Below are 22,500 nucleotides of genomic sequence, written 5' to 3' on the forward strand. Positions count from 1 at the left end.
TACAGTAGATACAGACACAGCGGGGGAGGGGGGCGCTCAGATCCGGAGCCTCGGGACTCTGCAGTGATAATGAGAGGTCAGCACAAGGATCGGGTCTGAGGATCACAGCCATGGGGGGAGGGGCCGTATTGTGACCTTTCTGGAAGTCGCAGAGAGTCTCGTGACTCCCCAGCGGGGGTGTAGATTATGAAATGCCATGTGTTTGAAGTCTCTCTGGTTATGGGGGGGAGGGGGGTGTATATTGACCTCGGCGGCCTTCTCTATGGAATTTGGGTCAATCCAGACACCTGCGCTTCTTCGGGGCCCTTGTGCTCTTTGATGGAGTCGGTGAAATGAGGCCCCGGGGGTTCTTCCGCTGATCCGCCCCTTCCTGCATCTGATCAGGGCCATGGATATGGGGGGAGCCACCAGTCCTGTACGGGGCCCAGGCAGCTGGGTGAATCAGATGTGGGCAGGGAGGGTGATCAGCACGACAAGGGGGGAATTACAGAACTGATCCCCCGTATTGCTCTCTCTGCAGCAGCTGAAAGCTGGCTTCTCCTTTCCTTCCCACTGACTTTCAGCTGCTGCAGAGAGAGCGCCATACAGGGGATCAGTTCCAGCAATTTACAATGTGTCCCTGTGCGGAGTCCTGCGCTGTGTCCCCGTGCGGCGTCCTGCGCTGTGTCCCCGTGCGGCGTCCTGCGCTGTGTCCCCGTGCGGCGTCCCTGCGCTGTGTCCCCGTGCGGCGTCCTGCGCTGTGTCCCTGTGTGGCGTCCTGCGCTGTGTCCCCGTGCGGCGTCCCTGCGCTGTGTCCCCGTGCGGCGTCCTGCGCTGTGTCCCCGTGTGGCGTCCTGCGCTGTGTCCCCGTGCGGCGTCCTGCGCTGTGTCCCTTTATTATGATTATTGTTTATTATACATGCTTTATGTAGCGCTGTACAATGTAGAGGATCACATGACAGATCTCTCTTCTCTCCTCAGATCATCGCTTACCAGCCGTATGGGAAGTCTGTGGATTGGTGGGCCTACGGGGTCTTGCTCTACGAGATGCTGGCCGGACAGGTGAGACCCCCAAATTCAAGTGCTGCCATGTGACTAGAGACTGCCAGAGAGTGCTGCCATGTGACCAGAGACTGCTAGAAAGAGCTGTCACGTGACCAGAGAGTGCTGCCATGTGACCAGAGACTGCTAGAAAGTGCTGCCATGTGACCAGAGACTGCCAGAGAGTGCTGCCAGGTGACCAGAGACTGCTAGAGAGTGCTGCCATGAGACTAGAGACTGCCAGAGAGTGCTGCCAGGTGACCAGAGACTGCTAGAGAGTGCTGCCATGAGACTAGAGAGTGCTGCCATGTGACCAGAGACTGCTAGAAAGAGCTGTCACGTGACCAGAGAGTGCTGCCATGTGACCAGAGACTGCTAGAAAGTGCTGCCATGTGACCAGAGACTGCCAGAGAGTGCTGCCAGGTGACCAGAGACTGCTAGAGAGTGCTGCCATGAGACTAGAGAGTGCTGCCATGTGACCAGAGACTGCTAGAGAATTAAAGTTACACCCAAGCACATAAAATCCCACCCCAAAAATGTAAGGCATGTTGGGTATCTATTTACTCGGTGCCACCTCGGCTTTTATATTGTACCAAAAAAGGGGTAATGTATTGCGCTTGCGTGCCCTAAAATTAACTTTAGTGTTTTTTTTATATAATTGCAATTTTTGCATTTCCTAGACCTTTGCTGTAATATTGTGTGACATAAAACAAATGAGAACTTCCACCGTTTTATTCTCCAGGGTGACTGCTTTCAGTTGTGGCAGTGAAGGGGTTCCATGTGAGAATTGTGTGGGTCTGTAGAGAGGAAGTGGGCGTGTCTCTGTAGAGAGGAAGTGGGCGTGTCTCTGTACTGTAATGACGAATGATTCTTGTACAGAATGTTGCTACAATGTATCTGTAGAAGAGATATCATTATCTGGCGCACTGTCTGCCCCTCCCCCCGAGTCCCATCGATCTCCCCGCCGGTGTGTTATTATCGCCGCTCTCGGCGCCCCTCTAACATGTAATCTCTCCGATAACACTGTAACCACGCCTCTCCTTTTGTCGCAGCCGCCGTTCGATGGCGAAGATGAGGACGAGCTTTTCCAGTCGATTATGGAGCACAACGTGTCGTACCCGAAATCCATGTCTAAGGAGGCCGTGTCCATATGCAAGGGGGTAAGAGAGTCCTGGAGGGGCGGGGCTTGTACTAGGGGGTAAGAGGGTCCTGGAGGGGCGAGACGGAGGAGGGCGGGGCTTGTACAGGGGGGTAAGAGGGTCCCGGAGGGGTGAGACTGAGGAGGGCGGGACTTGTACAGGGGGGTAAGAGGGTGGGGCTTGTACAAGGGGGTAAGAGGGTCCTGGAGGGGCAAGACGGAGGAGGGCGGGGCTTGTACAGGGGGGTAAGAGGGTCCTGGAGGGGCGAGACGGAGGAGGGCGGGGTTTGTCTGACTTTCTATGAAGCCCCCACATAGGCGGAGCAGGTGGCTTATAGACTGGCGTGATAACGGGGTGCACGTTGCGGCGGGTCGGCCGTCCGCGGGGGCCAGAGTCGGAGATGCGATTCGCAGAGACGCAGGATTCAGCGCAGTAATAAATGACTGGCGGTCGCTCCGCAGGACATTCCTTCTCTTTCATCTCCGCGTTCCCATAGAAACCATTAAAGTCTCCGGCGCGGTGGTAACCCCTTCCGTTCCTGAGAGTGGCGGGCGCGCAGACGGGCGCCGGCGTCCAGCGATGAAAGGGTTACGCCCCTCCCTCCATCACACACATCTGCTAATTAAGTGTCGGCTCGTTAATTCCGATTGTTGATTAAGACGCATGGAGCGCGGCGGGCCGCTGACAGACGAGGCGAAACGTCTAGATGAGGGTTCAGCGGGAGAAACGCGTTGGGTTTTACGGCTTCCGAGGGGAACGCGCGAGGATAATAGCGATTATTTATCTTCACGTGAAAGAGGAAGACTCCCTTCTGCGGGTCTGCGATTCTTTCTCGGAAATTGCCAGAGCGTCGCCGACACAAAGCCCGGCGAAGATTTCCACCGAATCGCACTGCCGTACGGAGAATGATGGCGGCCGGCCGCGGAACGCTTTACATCGGCGTGGCTGCCAATTCTATTTTTATTTGGGGAATGAAGGAGTACAGAGCTGAGCTGATCCCTGCCGGCCCGACCGACGCGTTTCGTGGGAAGCTGGAGGCAATTGGGATATGAGGGTGAGAGGGGCATAACAAGTCTGAGGCTCTGGTGCCCAACCTGACCGCCAACAATGTATCCTGTCCTCACTCTCTGACCACCAACAATGTATCCTGTCCTCACTCTCTGACCTCCAACAATGTATCCTGTCCTCACTCTCTGACCTCCAACAATGTATCCTGTCCTCACTCTCTGACCACCAACAATGTATCCTGTCCTCACTCTCTGACCTCAACAATGTATCCTGTCCTCACTCTCTGACCTCCAACAATGTATCCTGTCCTCACTCTCTGACCTCCAACAATGTATCCTGTCCTCACTCTCTGACCTCCAACAATGTATCCTGTCCTCACTCTCTGACCGCCAACAATGTATCCTGTCCTCACTCTCTGACCACCAACAATGTATCCTGTCCTCACTCTCTGACCACCAACAATGTATCCTGTCCTCACTCTCTGACCTCCAACAATGTATCCTGTCCTCACTCTCTGACCGCCAACAATGTGTCCTGTCCTCACTCTCTGACCACCAACAATGTATCCTGTCCTCACTCTCTGACCACCAACAATGTATCCTGTCCTCACTCTCTGACCTCCAACAATGTATCCTGTCCTCACTCTCTGACCTCCAACAATGTATCCTGTCCTCACTCTCTGACCTCCAACAATGTATCCTGTCCTCACTCTCTGACCTCCAACAATGTATCCTGTCCTCACTCTCTGACCTCCAACAATGTATCCTGTCCTCACTCTCTGACCTCCAACAATGTATCCTCTCCTCACTCTCTGACCACCAACAATGTATCCTGTCCTCACTCTCTGACCACCAACAATGTATCCTGTCCTCACTCTCTGACCACCAACAATGTGTCCTGTCCTCACTCTCTGACCACCAACAATGTATCCTGTCTTCACTCTCTGACCACCAACAATGTATTCTGTCCTCACTCTCTGACCGCCAACAATGTATCCTGTCCTCACTCTCTGACTACCAACAATGTATCCTGTCCTCACTCGCTGACTACCAACAATGTATCCTGTCCTCACTCTCTGACCACCAACAATGTATCCTGTCCTCACTCCCTGACCGCCAACAATGTATCCTGTCCTCACTCTCTGACCACCAACAATGTATCCTGTCCTCACTCCCTGACCGCCAACAATGTATTCTGTCCTCACTCTCTGACCGCCAACAATGTATCCTGTCCTCACTCTCTGACTACCAACAATGTATCCTGTCCTCACTCGCTGACTACCAACAATGTATCCTGTCCTCACTCTCTGACCACCAACAATGTATCCTGTCCTCACTCCCTGACCACCAACAATGTATCCTGTCCTCACTCTCTGACCGCCAACAATGTATCCTGTCCTCACTCTCTGACCGCCAACAACGTATCCTGTCCTCACTCTCTGACCACCAACAACGTATTCTGTCCTCACTCTCTGACCACCAACAATGTATCCTGTCCTCACTCTCTGACCACCAACAATGTATCCTGTCCTCACTCTCTGACCACCAACAATGTATCCTGTCCTCACTCTCTGACCACCAACAATGTGTCCTGTCCTCACTCTCTGACCGCCAACAATGTATCCTGTCCTCACTCTCTGACCTCCAACAATGTATCCTGTCCTCACTCTCTGACCACCAACAATGTATCCTGTCCTCACTCTCTGACCACCAACAATGTATCCTGTCCTCACTCTCTGACCACCAACAATGTGTCCTGTCCTCACTCTCTGACCGCCAACAATGTGTCCTGTCCTCACTCTCTGACCACCAACAATGTATCCTCTCCTCACTCTCTGACCGCCAACAATGTATCCTGTCCTCACTCTCTGACCACCAACAATGTATCCTCTCCTCACTCTCTGACCACCAACAATGTATCCTGTCCTCACTCTCTGACCACCAACAATGTATCCTCTCCTCACTCTCTGACCACCAACAATGTTTTTTTTTTTCACAGCTGATGACGAAACACCCGGTGAAGCGGCTGGGCTGCGGGCCGGAGGGGGAGAGGGACATTCGGGAACACGCCTTCTTCAGGAGGATCGACTGGGAGAAGCTGGCAGGCAGAGAGATCCAGCCACCGTTCAAACCCAAAGTGGTAAGAAGTGTGCATGGCCCCCAGGGGATGGTCAGACCTCGGGGGAGGGTTATATCCCGGACTGGGACAAAAAAAATAGGCCCGGGCATTTTAGACTGAGCAGCCCGGGGGGGGGGGGGGTGCAGTGGCGGTTAATGATGGGGTGTGGGGTTCCTGCACCTCTGGACCCCTTTACATTACACAGCACCCTGCACCTCTGGACCCCTTTGTGTTTGGGGACCCGGGTCCTGCCCCAGGGGGAGTGTTTGGGGACCCGGGCCCTGCCCCAGGGGGAGTGTTTGGGGACCCGGGCCCTGCCCCAGGGGAGTGTTTGGGGACCCGGGCCCTGCCCCAGGGGAGTGTTTGGGGACCCGGGCCCTGCCCCAGGGGGAGTGTTTGGCTACCTGGGTCCTGCCCCAGGGGGAGTGTTTGGGGACCCGGGTCCTGCCCCAGGGGAGTGTTTGGGGACCCGGGTCCTGCCCCAGGGGAGTGTTTGGGGACCCGGGTCCTGCCCCAGGGGAGTGTTTGGGGACCCGGGTCCTGCCCCAGGGGGAGTGTTTGGGGACCCGGGTCCTGCCCCAGGGGGAGTGTTTGGGGACCCGGGTCCTGCCCCAGGGGGAGTGTTTGGGGACCCGGGTCCTGCCCCAGGGGGAGTGTTTGGGGACCCGGGTCCTGCCCCAGGGGGAGTGTTTGGGGACCCGGGTCCTGCCCCAGGGGGAGTGTTTGGGGACCCGGGTCCTGCCCCAGGGGACATGTATCAATGCAAAAAAAAGTTTTAACAACAGCCGTTTTTTTCGGGAGCAGTGATTTTAATAATGCTTAAAGTGAAACAATAAAAGTGAAATATTCCTTTACATTTCGTACCTGGGGGGGGTGTCTATAGTATGCCTGTGAAGTGGCGCATGTTTCCCGTGTTTAGAACTGTCCCTGCACAAAATGACATTTCTAAAGGAAAAAAAGTAATTTAAAACTACTCGCGGCTATCATGAATCCATGACCCTCAGGTCTGGTATGGATTTTAAGGGGAACCCCACGCCAAGATAAAAAAAAAATGGTGTGGGGTTCCCCCCAAAAATCCATACCAGACCCTTATCCAAGCGTGCAATCTGGCAGGCCGCAGGAAAAAAGGGGGGGACGAGAGAGTTCTCCCCACCCTGAACCGTACCAGGCCACATACCCTTAACATGGGGAGGATGTCCCCATGTTGATGGGGACAAGGGCCTCATCCCCACAACCCTTGCCCGGTGGTTGTGGGGGTCTGTGGGCGGGGGGCTTATCGGAATCTGGAAGCCCCCTTTAACAAAGGGGACCCAGAGATGCCGCCCCCCCTCCCATGTGAATTGGTAAGGGGGTATATTGTACCCCTACCATTTCACCCAAAAAAGTGTCAAAAATTGTAAAAAAAAAAACACACACAGCTTGGGACATTAATAAAAAATAAAAAAATATTCCAGCGATGTAATCCTTCCACGGCCCGACGATACACGACGCCACGATCGATTCTACCTCCATGGGAGGCGGCCGCCGAATAACGCGAAACCCCGCTGTTACAGCCCTTGTATAGCTGAGGGCGGGGCTGCACGTGACGCGCGCTGGTGACCTGCCCCCCTCTGACGCAATGGCGGTTTGAGACCGTTTCCCTGTGGCGTCAGGGGTGACCCCACCCTCTCTGACGCAACTGGGGTTTCCGACAGTTTCCCCGTGGCGTTGTGTGACCCCGCCCCCTCTGACGCAATGGCGGTTTCCCTGTGGTGTCACGGGTGACCCCGCCCCCTCTGACGCAACGGGGGTTTCCCTGTGGTGTCACAGGTGACCACACCCCCCTCTGAAGCAGCGGGGGTTTCCGACAGTTTCCCCCGTGGCGTCGGGTGACCCCGCCCCCCTCTGACACCACGAGAAATCCCTGTGGTTTCTATGCAGAGCTGCCCCAGATTTTGCACTCTTCAGTTTTAGTAGATCAAACCCCCCCAGTTTTCTCTGCTCACAAAACATAATCTGGAGCTCCCCAAACTGGATCTTTAATATTCCTGTCTCATCTCTAGAACAATTTACTAAACTTGCACCATGGCAGGGCGTCGCGGCGTCACCACCCTCCACTATGCCTGTTCAGAATCTGCTGAATATCGGAAGAGAGTGAGGTGGATACAGAGAAGATTTATTAGTAACTAAAATAAAAGAAGAACATTGAAACAATGGGGTCACCATACAAAGTGAGCCGAGATCGGGACTCATTTCCTCCATGTCTCCTCTCCATCACTTCCGATATCACACTCGGCATGTCCTCCTCTCAGGTGTCACCTCATTTCTTTTTAGTACATTAGAGGTGAGATCTTTTATCCTTCTCATTCCTGCTGTTACCTGAGATGGAAGGACGAGAGGAGAGATTCATGCTGAACCACGTCTCGTCATTCCCCCCGGTACACCGAATGTTCCCGTCAAAATGTTCTCTTCTGCCGGAGGGGAAGCTCTCATACACTGGCTGAGAACCCATCTCTGTGTCATCAGTCGTCTCCAACCCGTCCGTCTCATCAGAGAAGAGATGTGAGCAAATTGTCATCTGTTGGAGCTTCCGTCTGCTCGGTGCCAAATTAGATTCTTGTCCTTATTCCCCCTTCACAGCCTGAACCCCAGAAGAACTGCAAATTAAAGTGGTCTCTTTTTTTTAGTGCTACAACAAAATGGCAGCTGGTTTATACCCATGGCCCCTTACATAAACACCACCTACATGCCCGAGAGGGCAACTTCAGATTTCTGCACATTGGTTCCACCTTTATTCTAGGGTGCTCCGTGAGCTCCCAAATCGTGGGTGCTCTATCATTCTACTGACAACGTTTCTTGGAGTTGGCCTCCAGGTTTGCACACATCTCAGGAGGGATTTTGTCCTCTCTGCTGATCCTCTCCAAGTCATTAAAGGTTTTCCAGGCTGACGTTTGGTAACTCGAACCTTCAGCTCCCTCTACATATCTTCTATGGGATTAAGGTCTGGAGACTGGCTAGACCACTCCAGGACTTAAAAGTGCTTCTTCTTGAGCCACTCCTTTGTTGCCTTGGTCATGTGTTTTGGGTCATTGTCATGCAGGAAGACCCATCCATGACCCATTTTCAATGCCCTGGCTGAGGGAAGGAGGTTTTCATCCAAGACTTGATGGTACATGGCCCCGTCCATCGTCCCTTTGATGAAGTTGTCCTGTCCCCTTAGGAGTTGTCCTGTCCCCAAAGCATAATGTTTCCTCCTCCATGTATGACGGTGGGGGATGGAGTTCTTGGGGTCAAACACAATGAGTTGAGTTGATGCCAAAGAGATGGATTTTTGTCTCCTCTGACCACAACACTTTCCCCCAGTTCTCCTCTGAATCATTCAGATGTTCATTATCAGACTTCAGACGGGCTGTACATGGGATTTCCTGAGCAGGGGGACCTTGCAGGGGCGGCAGGATTTCAGTCCTTCCCGGTGTAGTGTGTTACCGATTTGTTTTCTTGGTGACGATGGTCCCAACTGAGATCAGCGACAAGATCCTCCCGTGTAGTTCTGGGTGATTCCTCACCGTTCTCATGATCATTGAACCTCCACGAGGTGAGATCTTTGTAAGGAGCCCCAGACTGAGTAGGGTTGTCACCTCATCCCTTTAAACCCGAACACCTCTTTTTCTTCATTAATGTTTGGTTAGTTCAATATCCTCACCTCTTTGGGGACCAAAGAATTCAAGTGTGGGGAGAATGTAGCCATGAAGTACACGGGTTCTGAGGAAGATTAAGGTGGAGATTAAACTCACTTGGTGCCTCATCTGCATTAAATCAGAACCCGTGTGATTCATATGTGTTCGGATTTAAAGGAATGAGGTGGCAACCCCAAGACCGAAGAGAGTGACCGTTCTTTTGTGTCTTTTCCATTTGTGAATAATCCACCAGCTGTTGTCTCCTCCCACCAAGCTGCTTGGCGATGGTCTTGTTGCCCATTCCAGCCTTGTGTAGGTCTCCAATCTTCTCCCCGACATCCTTGGACAGATCTTTGGTCTCGGCCATGGTGGAGAGATTGGAATCTGATTGGTTGCTTCTGTGGATAGGTGGCTTTTATACAAGTAACAAGCTGAGATTAGGAGAGTGCTCCCTTTAACAGAGTGCTCCTAATCTCAGCTTGTTACCTGTATAAAAGGGGGTGCTCCTAATCTCAGCTTGTTACCTGTATAGAAGACACCCGGGAACCAGAAATCTTGCTGATTGATCGGGGATCAAATACTTATTTCACTCAATTTCTAACTTTTTTGAAATGCGTTTTTCTGGATATTTTTGTTGTTCTTCTGTCTCTCACTGTTATAATAAACCGACCAATAAAATTATAGACCGATCGTTTCTTTGTCAGTGGGGCAAACGTACAAAATCAGCAGTCGATCAAATACTTTTTTTTTCCCTCTCACTGTAAGAAGAGACCTCATTTTATTTGGCACGTATAATGAGAACTGATGTCGGTTTTACGTGTTGATGTGTAATTGTTCAGATTTCTCTCCTCCCGAATGTGACTAATAGAAGACGTGTCCTGCGTGTTTATCACGGAACTGCTGAGACATCGTCTCATCTCTCATGCTGGGATGTGTGATGACACCTCTTCTTTATATAGAGGTATGAAGTGCCGGCATGTGGGGAGACGGAAACTGCGTGGAGTCAGCAAGTAGAGCTAAGCTTCATCTCCCGTGTACCGCGATCACATGGGAGGACGGGCGTCATCTCCCGTGTACCGCAATCACATGGGAGGACGGGCGTCATCTCCCGTGTACCGCAATCACATGGGAGGACGGGCGTCATCTCCCGTGTACCACGATCACATGGGAGGACGGGCGTCATCTCCCGTGTACCACGATCACATGGGAGGACGGGCGTCATCTACGGTGTACCGCGACCACATGGGAGGATGGGCGTCATCTCCCGTGTACCGCGATCACATGGGAGGACGGGCGTCATCTCCCGTGTACCGCGACCACATGGGAGGACGGGCATCATCTCCCGTGTACCGCTAGCACATGCGAGGACGGGCGTCATCTCCCGTGTACCGCGACCACATGGGAGGACGGGCATCATCTCCCGTGTACCGCTAGCACATGCGAGGACGGGCGTCATCTCCCGTGTACCGCGACCACATGGGAGGATGGGCGTCATCTCCCGTGTACTGCGATCACATGGGAGGACGGGCGTCATCTCCCGTGTACTGCGATCACATGGGAGGACGGGCGTCATCTCCCGTGTACCGCGACCACATGGGAGGACGGGCATCATCTCCCGTGTACCGCTAGCACATGCGAGGACGGGCGTCATCTCCCGTGTACCGCGACCACATGGGAGGATGGGCGTCATCTCCCGTGTACCGCGATCACATGGGAGGACGGGCGTCATCTCCCGTGTACCGCAATCTCATGGGAGGACGGGCGTCATCTCCCGTGTACTGCGATCACATGCGAGGACAGGCCTCATCTCCCGTGTACTGCGATCACATGGGAGGACGGGCTTCATCTCCCGTGTACCGCGATCACATGGGAGGACGGGCGTCATCTCCCGCGTACCGCGATCACATGGGAGGACGGGCGTCATCTCCCGCGTACCGCAATCACATGGGAGGACGGGCCTCATCTCCCGTGTACCGCGATCACATGGGAGGACGGGCGTCATCTCCCCGAGGACGGGCGTCATCTCCCGTATACCGCGATCACATGGGAGGACGGGCGTCATCTCCCGCGATCACATGGGAGGACGGGCGTCAACTCCCGCGTACCGCGATCACATGGGAGGACGGGCGTCATCTCCCGCGTACCGCGATCACATGGGAGGACGGGCGTCCTCTCCCGCGTACCGCGATCACATGGGAGGACGGGCGTCATCTCCCGCGTACCGCGATCACATGGGAGGACGGGCGTCATCTCCCGCGTACCGCGATCACATGGGAGGACGGGCGTCATCTCCCGCGTACCGCAATCACATGGGAGGACGGGTGTCATCTCCCGTGTACCGCAATCACATGCAGGGCCGCCATCAGGGGGGTACAGGCAGTACACCTGTAAGGGGCCCGGAGGTCCCCAGGGGCCCGCATGGCAACCCCCTTTTTTTTTTTTTTTTTTAGGGGTCCGGAGGTCCCCAGGGGCCCGCATGGCAACCCCCCTTTTTTTTAATAAAAAAATATTGTTTTTTTATATTATTTTATTTCTTTTATATATATATATAAAAAGAAAAAATAAATATATATATATATATATTTTATTTTTTTATTAAAAGGCTTAGAGGTCCCCAGGGCCCTGGATGGAAACCCCCCCCTTTTTTTTTATAAATGTTTATTTTATTTCTTATTAAAGGGCCCAGAGGTCCCGGATGGCAACCCCCCTTTCTTGTAATTTCTTTTTATAATTTTATATATATATATATATATTTATTTTTTATTAAAGGGCCCAGAGGTCCCCAGGGCCCCGGATGGCTACCCCCCTTTTTTATATTTTGTAAAGGGCCCCCCCCCCCGCTTCTCAATTCGCAGCAGCCCCCCCCCCCCCTTCTCAATTTCAGGCGGCAGCACCCCCCCCCCCCGCTTCTCAATTTCAGGCGGCAGCACCCCCCCCCCCCCCCCGGTTCTTTGCCTCATGGGGCCCATGCCTTAAGCTGTGTAAGGGGCCCCATAATTCCTGATGGCTGCCCTGATCACATGGGAGGACGGGCGTCATCTCCCGCGGGGGGGTTCTGGATTGTTGTTTAAAGCTTGAGAAGCGATGACATTGTGTTCTTGTGTGATGATTACTACAAAGAACCTTCGTCTTCGAGCGCTTTGTATCCTCGGAGCGCTTTGTATCCTCGGAGCGCGTTGTTCATTCTTCATCGGGGAAAATATTTCAGACATTTCATCTGAAGAGTAAAAAAGTCTAATTGTTCTGGTGATTGGCGGACACGTTGTGTACATCCCGCTCTGATTTCTCACAACCTTTGTGATAATGCGGAGAGCACAGAACGGCCTTGTGTGTAATAAGACGCGTCATTGTGCTGCCACCACCACCCCCCCGGGTACAGGGAGAGCCCCCCGGGTACATGGAGAGCGCCCCCTCCTGTACAGAGGTATTTCAGGAGGTTTTCTGGGAAGAACAGACACAACAAGCAGGACAAAGATGAGTCCCCGATACAAAGGAGGCCGAGCATCGGACGGTATATTAGCCACCCTCCCCCCCATTCAATGTACATATCTAAAGGCCCTGACAGGGAGTGGTTGGTACCAGGATCACGGGTGCAGCCAGGGTCGTGGATAAGGGGGTGCCACCGGTATTGCATGCCATTGAAGCCAATGTGGAACAAATTACTTTTGTTTCCATTGGCTTTGATATGCGATTACTTTGGATTACGAGCGTTCTCCTGGAACGGATCATGCTCGTAATCCAAGGTTCCACTGTATAGGTAAAGTTAATGCAGGGAAAATGTGATTGCCTCTCGGGGGATCAGGAAGGAATTTTTCCCCTGCTGTAGCAAATTGGATCATCGCTCTGCTGGGGTTTTTTCCGCCTTCCTCTGTATCAGGGGTCTCCAAGCTTTCTAAACAAAGGGCCAGTTTACGGGTCCTTCAGGGGGGGCCACACTAGGGCCATTGGGATTCAAAAATGTCCAGATATCCAGTGGGAGTAAATAATACCATATCTTTGGTGTCATTGGGGGGACTAGTACCCCATTGTTGGTGTCAGTGGAAAATATTGATGGTGTCAGTTGGAGGAATAGTGCCCCATTGGTGTCGGCAACAAGAATTATGCCCCATTGGAGTTGGATGGAACAATTCCCCAAGGGCCGCATTAAGGCAAGCAAAGGGCTGCTTCTGGCCCCTGCTTCTGACCCCTGCTCAGCCAATGTTAAGTATGGACGTCGGGACCGCGTTGAATTTTTTCACGTTTTACGTCGTTTGCGTAAGTCGTCCGCGTAAGTCGTCCGTGAATGGGGCTGGGCGTAAGTTCACGTCAAAACCAATGAGTCTTTGCGGCGTAATTTGGAGCATGCGCACTGGGATACGTCCACGGACGGCGCATGCGCCGTTAGTAAAAAAAAACATAATTTACGTGTGGTCACAATGAATTTACATACAACACGCCCACATCTTCCACATTTGAATTAGGCGGGCTTACGCCGGCCCAGTTACACTACGACGCCGTAAGTTAGAGCGCAACTTCTTTGTGAATACAGGACCTGCCGCTCTAGCTTACGGCGGCGTAGTGTATCTGAGATACGCTACGCCCGCCTATAGATAGGTACATTTCTCTGAATCCAGCTAAAAGTTTTCATTCGTTTGGAACCAGAGAACAGAGCTTGTGTCTCGTTAGTCTGGGGGGAAATCCAATGGGTCCTGTCTGCTGGATTGTGGAGTGTCGAGGAGCTGTCATGGGTTGGTGGAATGGAATATCGTAAACGGTGTTAACCCCTGACCGTTACATATATTTATATATCTTTTTTTTTTTTAATGGTTGAATTGGATGGACTTGTCTTTTTTGAACCTAACTGACTATGTAATCTGAACAATGGTATAATTTGTTTAAATCTGAAACCGACTTGTAGGACACATCATTGCTCGACTGTGTCTCTGACCCAACCAAATTTTTATTTTTATTTCCTCATGCAGTGTGGCAAAGGAGCCGAAAACTTTGACAAATTCTTCACAAGGGGACAACCCGTGCTGACACCTCCCGACCAGCTGGTCATCGCCAACATCGATCAAGCCGACTTCGAAGGCTTCTCCTACATCAACCTGCAGTTCGTACATCCCAGCCTGCTGAGTGTAGCTTGATGACAGAGAACTCTGAATGGGACCTTTTCCGGGGGCATGAAGTCTTAACCCTACAATTTTAAGGTCACGGCTTTTTAAAAAAAGGAAAAAAAAAACGATGACACAGAAAAATAGGCACCTGTAAATTCTAGGGTTAATATTGTTGAAGGGGTTAAACAAAAATCTTGTTCTATTATTGAAATGGTAGAGGTTGTCCGGTGAGAAGAACCCTGGACCCGCGCCTCTTCATACGGTAAAAACTCAGTGAGCGCAGTTCCTCTCGCGGGCTCCGTAACTAGCGTACAAAACACTATATTTGAATATCGCGTTCGGCTAGAAGAAGGAAAGAAATGTTGAGTAAGACCAAATTATTATTATTATTTTTTTTTTTTTTTAAATAAAATGGTCAGTGGTCTTCCTACTATTTTACGGGTCAGTAGGTCGTTTCCTGAGGACACAAATCTTATCTTACATCTATATTGCCATATGAGATGCAGAGTTAAAGGTACGTAGTAATGCTCTGAACTTGGTCTGGGACCAGATTCAAGGTTCCTAGGCAGGCCAAATTCCTTGTTGCCATGTAGAACACACACACATATCGATATAAAGCCAACAGTAGTAAGTACAGCAGCCGTTGTGGAGTCTAGAAGTTGAGATACATCGACGACGTTTTTTTTTTTTTTTTATATTTTTTCTTATGGTTGACGTGTGTTGGCACTAGTTTGGCATATCTTATATGAAGGTACTCAATGGAGCGTTCTTGACTCAGAATGCCATAACATGCCTTTCTAGCAAATGGGCGAGGGGGCTATCCAGGAAAAGTCTTATTAATCGAATCTTAATAATTAATACTTAATCACCTTACAGAACAATGGAATCCAAACGGATTGAAGAGAAGGGTTCTTTTGTTTTTTGTTTGTTTGTTTTTTTGCCATATATATATACGTCATGCAATGATTTTTTTTGCATGTTTATATAATGTATTCTTAATTGATTCTGTGATAAATTTAGCTGAATCTCCATTAAGAGTATTAATGAGAAATTTTTATATAAAAAAAAAGAAAAGAATCATGCTATATTTGTGAAGGTTTTTTTTTTTTCTCCTTTTTTTCTTCTTTTTTTCTTTATGCTCGTTTTTGGGCTGTTAACTTTTGTTAGATTTTAGGCTAATGCTCATTGCATTTTTATTTTTCATAACGTCTGTGGAATAGGGTCTATGTATTTTCTATACTTACTCTGAGCACCCCCCCCCCCCCCCCATCTTGATGCCAGAGTCTCCATTCTATCCATTTTCTTTGTCCTCGACCCCCCCCCCCCCCCCTTCCCTATCCTGTTTTCAGAATGTACTATGAATCTATTATATTTGTATCAAGGTATTCCTCACCTTAAAGTCGGCACCCGTTGGCTTCACCCCCCCCCCCCCCTCTCCCCGCGTTCCCTGTCGGTAAAATTCTGTTTTCCCTTCCGGTTGCATGTCGTCGGCGAGTGCATGCGATGCGTTGAACTGGTGCATGCCGAAAGGTTTGCGGATTGGCTTTTTTTTTTTTTTTGCATGTTGATTTTCATGGGAACTCCGCCTGTATTCCATAGGATCAAAAAAAGTTGAGATATTGAGTCTTTTCTTTTTCTTTTTTGATTTTGGATCTTTTTGCAGTAAAGAAAAAATTAAAGTTGTGTTGAGATTTGTGCCAAAAAATGAAATTTTCTTTGCAAGCATTGCTTGAAGATGCAGTTCTACCCCATCGCGCCATATGGTGGACTTCAGACGTATTTTTTTTTCCCCTTCCCCCCTTTTTGTTCTTAACCCCTTGGCGCTGGCTGCATGCAAAATAAGTCGGCCTCTCGGCGTGTGAGCCTTGGCGCCAGCTGCGTGCAAAATTGGCGGCCTCTCGGCGGGTGGGCCTTGGCACCGGCTTCATGCAAAATTGGTGGGTTGGCCTTGGCGTCGGCTGCATGCAAAATAGGCAGCCTCTCGGCGGGTGGGCCTTGGTGCCAGCTGCGTGCAAAATTGGCGGCCTCTCGGCGTGTGAGCCTTGGTGCCAGCTGCGTGCAAAATTGGCAGGTTGGCGTCGGCTGCATGCAAAATAGGCAGCCTCTCGGCGGGTGGGCCTTGGCACCACTCGCATGCAAATATGCAGTCTCTTGGTAGGTGGCCATCGGGCCGCCCGCATGAAAATATGCAGTCTTTCGGCCGGTGGGCCTTTGCACAAAGCAGGCCTGTATTCGCGTAAATTGATGTAAATACAGCCGAGAGTGCGCTTCCAGTGTCCTGACGATAAATGCCCCTTGTCGAATAATGCCCGCCCAGTACTGCGCATGTGCAGCGCTTTTGCGCAGTACGGAGCCGCCGAAAAGCCTCTGAACATCCAAATTGACGATCAGCTGTAGACGGTGCCTGCGCACTATAGTCGACATACTGCCAGGCGCTCCTTATGCTTGTACCAGTCTACAAAGGGCGGATTTGTTCATGATGGACGCGTGTGAGGGGGGGATGCCTACAGAAGGGGGCGTCATTTCTAATGATGAATAGTTCTGATAAGATCGGCCCCCGAATTTTATAATAAACTCAAACACATCTCCTAAAAAAATATATATCTCTGCTATACTTTGTGACCAATCTTTCACAACCAATAGCACTGCCCATCATTACAAAATACACCCCCCCATTCTGTAGGCATCCGGCCCTCGCATGCGCCCTTAAGTACAAATCCGCCCCTTGTAGACTTGCACGAGCATCGGCAGCGCGTGGCAATATGTCGACTATAGTGCGCCGGTGCCGTCTACAGCTGATCGTCGATTCCGAGGTTCGGAGACTTTCGGCGGCTCCGTACGACGCAAGCGCTGCCCATGCGGGCATTATTTCGACAGGGGGCATTTCTCGTCAGAACACCGGCACAGTTACCGGCGGCTAATGAAAAATTCCCGAACGCTACTTGTGGTCACGTGATCATAAACCCCACCCCCCTACCATCCTAAACCTATTAAAGGGCCGGGAGGCGCCAAGGGGTTAAATCATTATTGGTAGTCGCCTTTAGACCAGAGAGATTTTTTTTTTTTTTACCTTTCGGTTTTTATACCAGGCGGCCAACCTTAAACGTTATTGAAATGTTTGTGCCACGTTTTGATGTATCTGCTCCATGCAGGTCACCTGGACACTGCCAGCCCTTGTGGGTACCAATGGGCATTCTCTGCCAGACGTCCTGCTTGATTAGGACCTTTAAGGCTGATGGAGATGATGAGAAAATGCCTGTTTTTGTTGTGTCCAGTTCTGCCAAATAAAATATATCTTTTGTTTTTTCCAAAACTCACGAAGCTCAAAAAACTATATAAAAATTTAGCAAAGTATATTTATATATAATAATAATAATAATAATATATAATATTGAAGAAAAATCAGTTTTTAAAGATTTTTTTGTAAATTTTTGGTTTTATAAGAGACAAAAAAAAAATGAGTGAAACCTCTGCAGTGTTTTTCAATTCTGACTATTCAGTATGGATGGGCCCCGGGCTCCGTCACGAGCAAAAGTTTTTATATATAAAACCCCACGGCCATTTTCATCACAATAAACTGGGGACTGAAGAATTGATCTAGGGCCAGGGGTCTCCAAACTTTGACCCGCGGGTCACCTCAAGATTTTATCTGGCCCCACAGCTGGGTTCAGTGGTGTGTCTTTGGGGTCCATGCACACAAGTGTTTAGGTGCATTGACCTAAAATACTAGAAAAAATTTACTTAAAAAGGCTGGACGTGCCCAAGCGCCACGTTTAGGCGTGTCAAGATGTTTTATTTTATATTTTTTCAGCCTGTAAACGCTCCTCTACAAATGTGCCTGGATAGATAGGCCAGACACTTCACTTCTACAGCCTAAAAGAAAATAAAAAAGGCCAAAAGATGAGCCACATTTTTTATGTCCAGTGTACATGAGGCTGCCTGTGGCGTCCTCTTCAATTCCCCTCCATCATGTAACGGGGAACTCTGAGGACCCTGATGTAAGGGGGGGTCTCTGATGGGGGACCCTTATGTAAGGCAGGGCTCATGTAGGGTCCCTGATGTAAGGGGGGTCTCTGACGAGGACAAGGATGTAAGGGGGTTGCTGATGGGGGACCCTGATGTAACGGAGGGCTCATGTAGGGTCCCTGATGTAAGGGCGGTCTTTGACGGGGACAAGGGTGTAAGGGGGTTGGTGATGGGAGACTCTGATGTAATGGAGGGCTCATGTAAGGTCCCTGATGTAAGGGGGGTCTCTGACGGGGATTGGTGATAGGGGACCCTGATGTAAGAGAGGTCTCATGTAGGGTCCCTGATGTAAGAGGGGGTCTCTGACGGAGACAAGGATGTAAGGGGGTTGGTGATGGGAGACCCTGATGTAACGGAGGGCTCATGTAGGGTCCCTGATGTAAGAGGGGGTCTCTGACGGGGACAAGGATGTAGGGGCATTGATGATGGGGACCCTCATGTAAGGTAGGGCACATATAGGGTTTCTGTTGGGGACAAGGATGTAAGAGTGTTGGTGATGGGCCCATATAGGGTCTCTGATGGGGACAAGGTTGTAAGGGGGTTGGTGATAGGGGCCCTGATGTAAGGGTGGACACATACAGGGTCTATGATGGTGGCAAGGATGTAGGGGCATTGATGATGGGGACCCTCATGTAAGGTAGGGCACATATAGGGTCTCTGTTGGGGACAAGGATGTAAGAGTGCTGGTGATGGGCTCATATAGGGTCTCTGATGGGGACAAGGTTGTAAGAGTGCTGGTGATGGGCTCATATAGGGTCTCTGATGGGGACAAGGTTGTAAGGGGGTTGGTCAAGGGGACCCTGATGTAAGGGAGGGCTCATATAGGGTCTTTGATGGGGACAAGGTTGTAAGGGGGTTTGTGATGGAGACCCTGATGTAAAGGGGGGGGCTCATATAGGTTCTTTGATTGAGACCCTCATGTAAGGAAGGGCACATGTAGGGTCTCTGATGGGGAGAAGGATGTAAGGGGGATGCTGATGGAGACCCTGATGAGGAAACTGATGTAAGGGGAACTCTGTCAGAGGCCCTGATATAAGGGAGCACCTCATTGGGAATAAGATATTCGGGGGACCCCAAAGGGGACATTTTTTCAGCCCATGAGTATATGTAAAATATACAACGTGACCCTCGTACTGAAAAGTTTGGAGACCCCTGAACCCCAGGGGATAATATATTTGACAATAATTCCACTCCTCCTGTCTTGATAACGGAAAAGTATTTTGTCCAAATTTTTTACCCGATTCTGAACTCTCCACAATTCCAGCCATGGTATTCGCCATAACTCAAGTATTCGCTGGATTTCCAGTATATGTAAACCTATCTACGCCTAGAATTCGTTCCCGTGTCCTCTCATCTGTGGGCATTGGGTTGAAGAACACTCAGGATCCGCTTGACATATATCCATAATGAAATGTACAGCCTGACGTATATACAGAGATCGAAGGTACAATGTACAGCTCCTAGGATTATCAATGTAGTTGATTAGGAGAACGTTTATCGCGGCCATATCTGTTCATTATTAACCTTTTATAATGCATGTTAGGCCTTCATAATCCGTCCAGTGAGAAGAATTTGCTAATACGAGTTACGAAACCAAACTAGTTTTACTGCATAAAGTGATTAAAATAAAACAACAAATAACCTAAACTGATGTGTGATGTACGTGTTGCGTGTAATAACACTGTATGGGCGGGACTGTCTGTGGGGGGATTCAGGCGAATTCTGTTCCCTCCTCGTATTCTGTTGATTTCTAAATGGTACTATGCACACAGAGACTGTTCCGAGGGGCTGGTCTGGAGCGCCAAATTACAACCTTGTTCTGATTCTGTTGTTTTCGGATGTTTATATTAAAGCAAAAAGGAAAAAAAGTATGTTCTGTTTGCGGAGTGACCTTTCTGTTATTTTATTTGACTGTGAAAAAAAAAAAAGAGCAGAAATTGTTGTTTTTCTTTTCATTGCTCTTCACCCCCCGACCCCCTCAACGCTGTGTACTGGTATACGGGACGCTGGATATGGGGTCACTGTGGGAGACGGGGAGCGTCCCACTAAACACGAAGAATGTCGTCAATATACCTCACCTTTCATTTCACTGTGGGAATCCTATGGGTTAGATATTTGCGGTCACAGCAGTCTATTTATGGGGAAAAAAGTCGGCATTTGATGAATAACAGCAGAAATGTGTGAAATGTAAATTTTTATTTGTTGACTTTCGCAGAGTGAAGGTAAAATGTTCCAACATATGATCCTTAGAGAAAACAGCCTTAAAGTGATTGTAAACCTTATTATATATATAATATATTTTGTATCATCTTTATTTTCATTTTAAAATCAAAAGATAAAAACAGTATGGGCCAGATCCACAAAGAAGTTACATCGGCGTATCTATTGATACGCCGCGTAACTTCTAGGATGCGCCGGCGTATCTTTTTTTCTGTATCCAGAAAGCAAGATACGCCGGATTTTTGCTTAGATACGACTGACGTAAGTCTCTTACGCCGTCGTATCTTAGTTGCATATTTACGCTGGCCTCTAAGTGGCGCTTCCGTAGATTTACGCGTAGAATATGCAAATTGGGTAGATACGTACGTGCGCCCGGCGTATCTATATGCGTCGTTTGCGTAAGGCGTCGGACCGGCGTAAAGTTACCCCTGCTATAGTGAGGCGTACGCAATGTTAAAGCGGGGGTTCACCCTAAAAAAAACATTTTTTTTTTCCTAGCATGCCATCAAGCATACTAGCGCGATCTACAGTACGCCTTTATTTTATTTTTTGGCGCCGTACTCACTGTTTTTACTGTCGTAATGAAGTTTCAGACTCCCCGCGGGGAATGGGTGTTCCTATGCACAGGGAAGATGATTGACGGCTGGCTATGGCGCGTCACGCTTCCCGAAGATAGCCGAAATAGGAACGGCGTGCGCAGTCAGCTCCGATGTCTGTGCGCAGGCGCCGTATAGCGACGTGAAGAGGCAAGTCCTATTTCGGCTATCTTCAGGAAGCATGGCGCGCCATAGCCGGCCGTCAATCTTCCCTGTGCATAGGAACGCCCATTCCCCGCGGGGAGTCTGAAACTTCATTACGGCAGTAAACTGTGAGTACGGCGCAAAAAAAAAAAAAAAAAGGCATACTGTAGCTCGCGCTAGTATGCTTGATGTTATCATAGAAACTTGTTTTTTAGGGTGAAACACCGCTTTAAGTATGGACGTCGGGACAGCGTCGAATTTTCCGTCGTTTGCGTAAAACGTTCGCGAATAGGGCTTTGCGTAAGTAACATTCACGTCGTCTAGGCATTGAGCGGGCGTAATTTAATTTGAAAATTCGACGTGATACTGAGCATGCGCCGTTCGGAAAAAAGCGTCATTTACGTGAGGTCATGCTTAGTTTACATAAAACAAGCCCCCCCTGTTCCTCATTTGATTTAGGCGCGCTTACGCCGGCACATTTACGCTACGCCGCCGTAACTTTAGACGCAAGTTCTTTGTGAATACAGCACTTGCCTCTCTAAGTTGTGGCGGAGTAGCGTAACTACGATACGCTACGCCCGCCTACATTTACGCCGCTGACTGTGGATCTGGCCCTATGACTTCACAACAAAGCCACAACAATCAGGGAGGGAGGGGAGGGTAAGAGGTCAGGGGGGGAATAGACAAAAAAAGGGGGGGGGGAGGGTACTGAGGGGAGGGGGAGGCACCAGGGGACATGTTTAGTATAGCCCAAGCATAGACAACCATCACATTTCGCAGGGGAGAGCCGCCATCCGCAATGTGCGGCTGTCAGGGCACCCCACCCATCTCGGGCCGACCCGGACGTTCGGTCCACGTGGCCAGGCCTCCCTCCTAAACTAGAGGGGGGGAAGGGCAGCCAGGTCTCAGGACCCGCTTCCTGATTGGCCCAGGTGGAAAATCAGGAAGACAATAGCGAATGTTCATTGTTCAGTTGTGTAGTGGTTAGCACTTTCACCTAGCAGCAAAAAGGGGTCGCTGGTTCGAATCCTGACCACGACACCATCTGCCTGGAGTTTGCATGTTCTCCCTGTGCCTGCGTGGGTTTCCTCCGGGTACTTCGGTTTCCTCCCACACTCTAAAGACATGCTGGTAAGTTAATTGGCTCCCGTCTAAATTGGCCTTAGTATATGTACCAGCGCGTCGGGATCCTACGGGGCTATATCCAGATGCAACTCAACGGGTGGGCTGCGCTCAGCGCCCCGAGCCCCCCCTTTTTTTGAAGCCTATTAGAGCTTCTGGCTTCAGTCATGTGCTTAAAAAAATAAAAATAACCCATTGGAATCCATGCGTCCGGCGCCCTGCATGTAGATTAGGGGGGCGGGCGCATGGATGGGGGGGGCGGTGCCCCTGCACCCAGCATTACGGGCCGCCGCTGTTACATTCTCTCTGTGAAAAGAAACAAACAGAAAGTAACTTTTTCTAAACATTTCAGTTG

General features: G+C 50.2%; 1 protein-coding gene across 1 annotated transcript in view; it reads left to right on the top strand.

The window, feature by feature from the left end:
* Positions 1 to 19,934, top strand: part of PRKCA (protein kinase C alpha) — a gene marked incomplete in the record, with an annotated part of 253,925 nt that extends 233,991 nt beyond the window's left edge. Inside the window, 4 exon segments of the mRNA XM_040331294.1 lie at positions 961 to 1,041; positions 2,073 to 2,180; positions 5,166 to 5,306; positions 13,903 to 19,934. Of these exon segments, the coding sequence (XP_040187228.1) occupies positions 961 to 1,041; positions 2,073 to 2,180; positions 5,166 to 5,306; positions 13,903 to 14,067 (495 nt within the window).
* Between the last annotated feature and the right edge of the window lie 2,566 nt (positions 19,935 to 22,500).

This window comes from Rana temporaria, chromosome 12 (genome assembly GCF_905171775.1).
Source record: "Rana temporaria chromosome 12, aRanTem1.1, whole genome shotgun sequence".
Taxonomy (NCBI): Eukaryota; Metazoa; Chordata; class Amphibia; order Anura; family Ranidae; genus Rana; species Rana temporaria.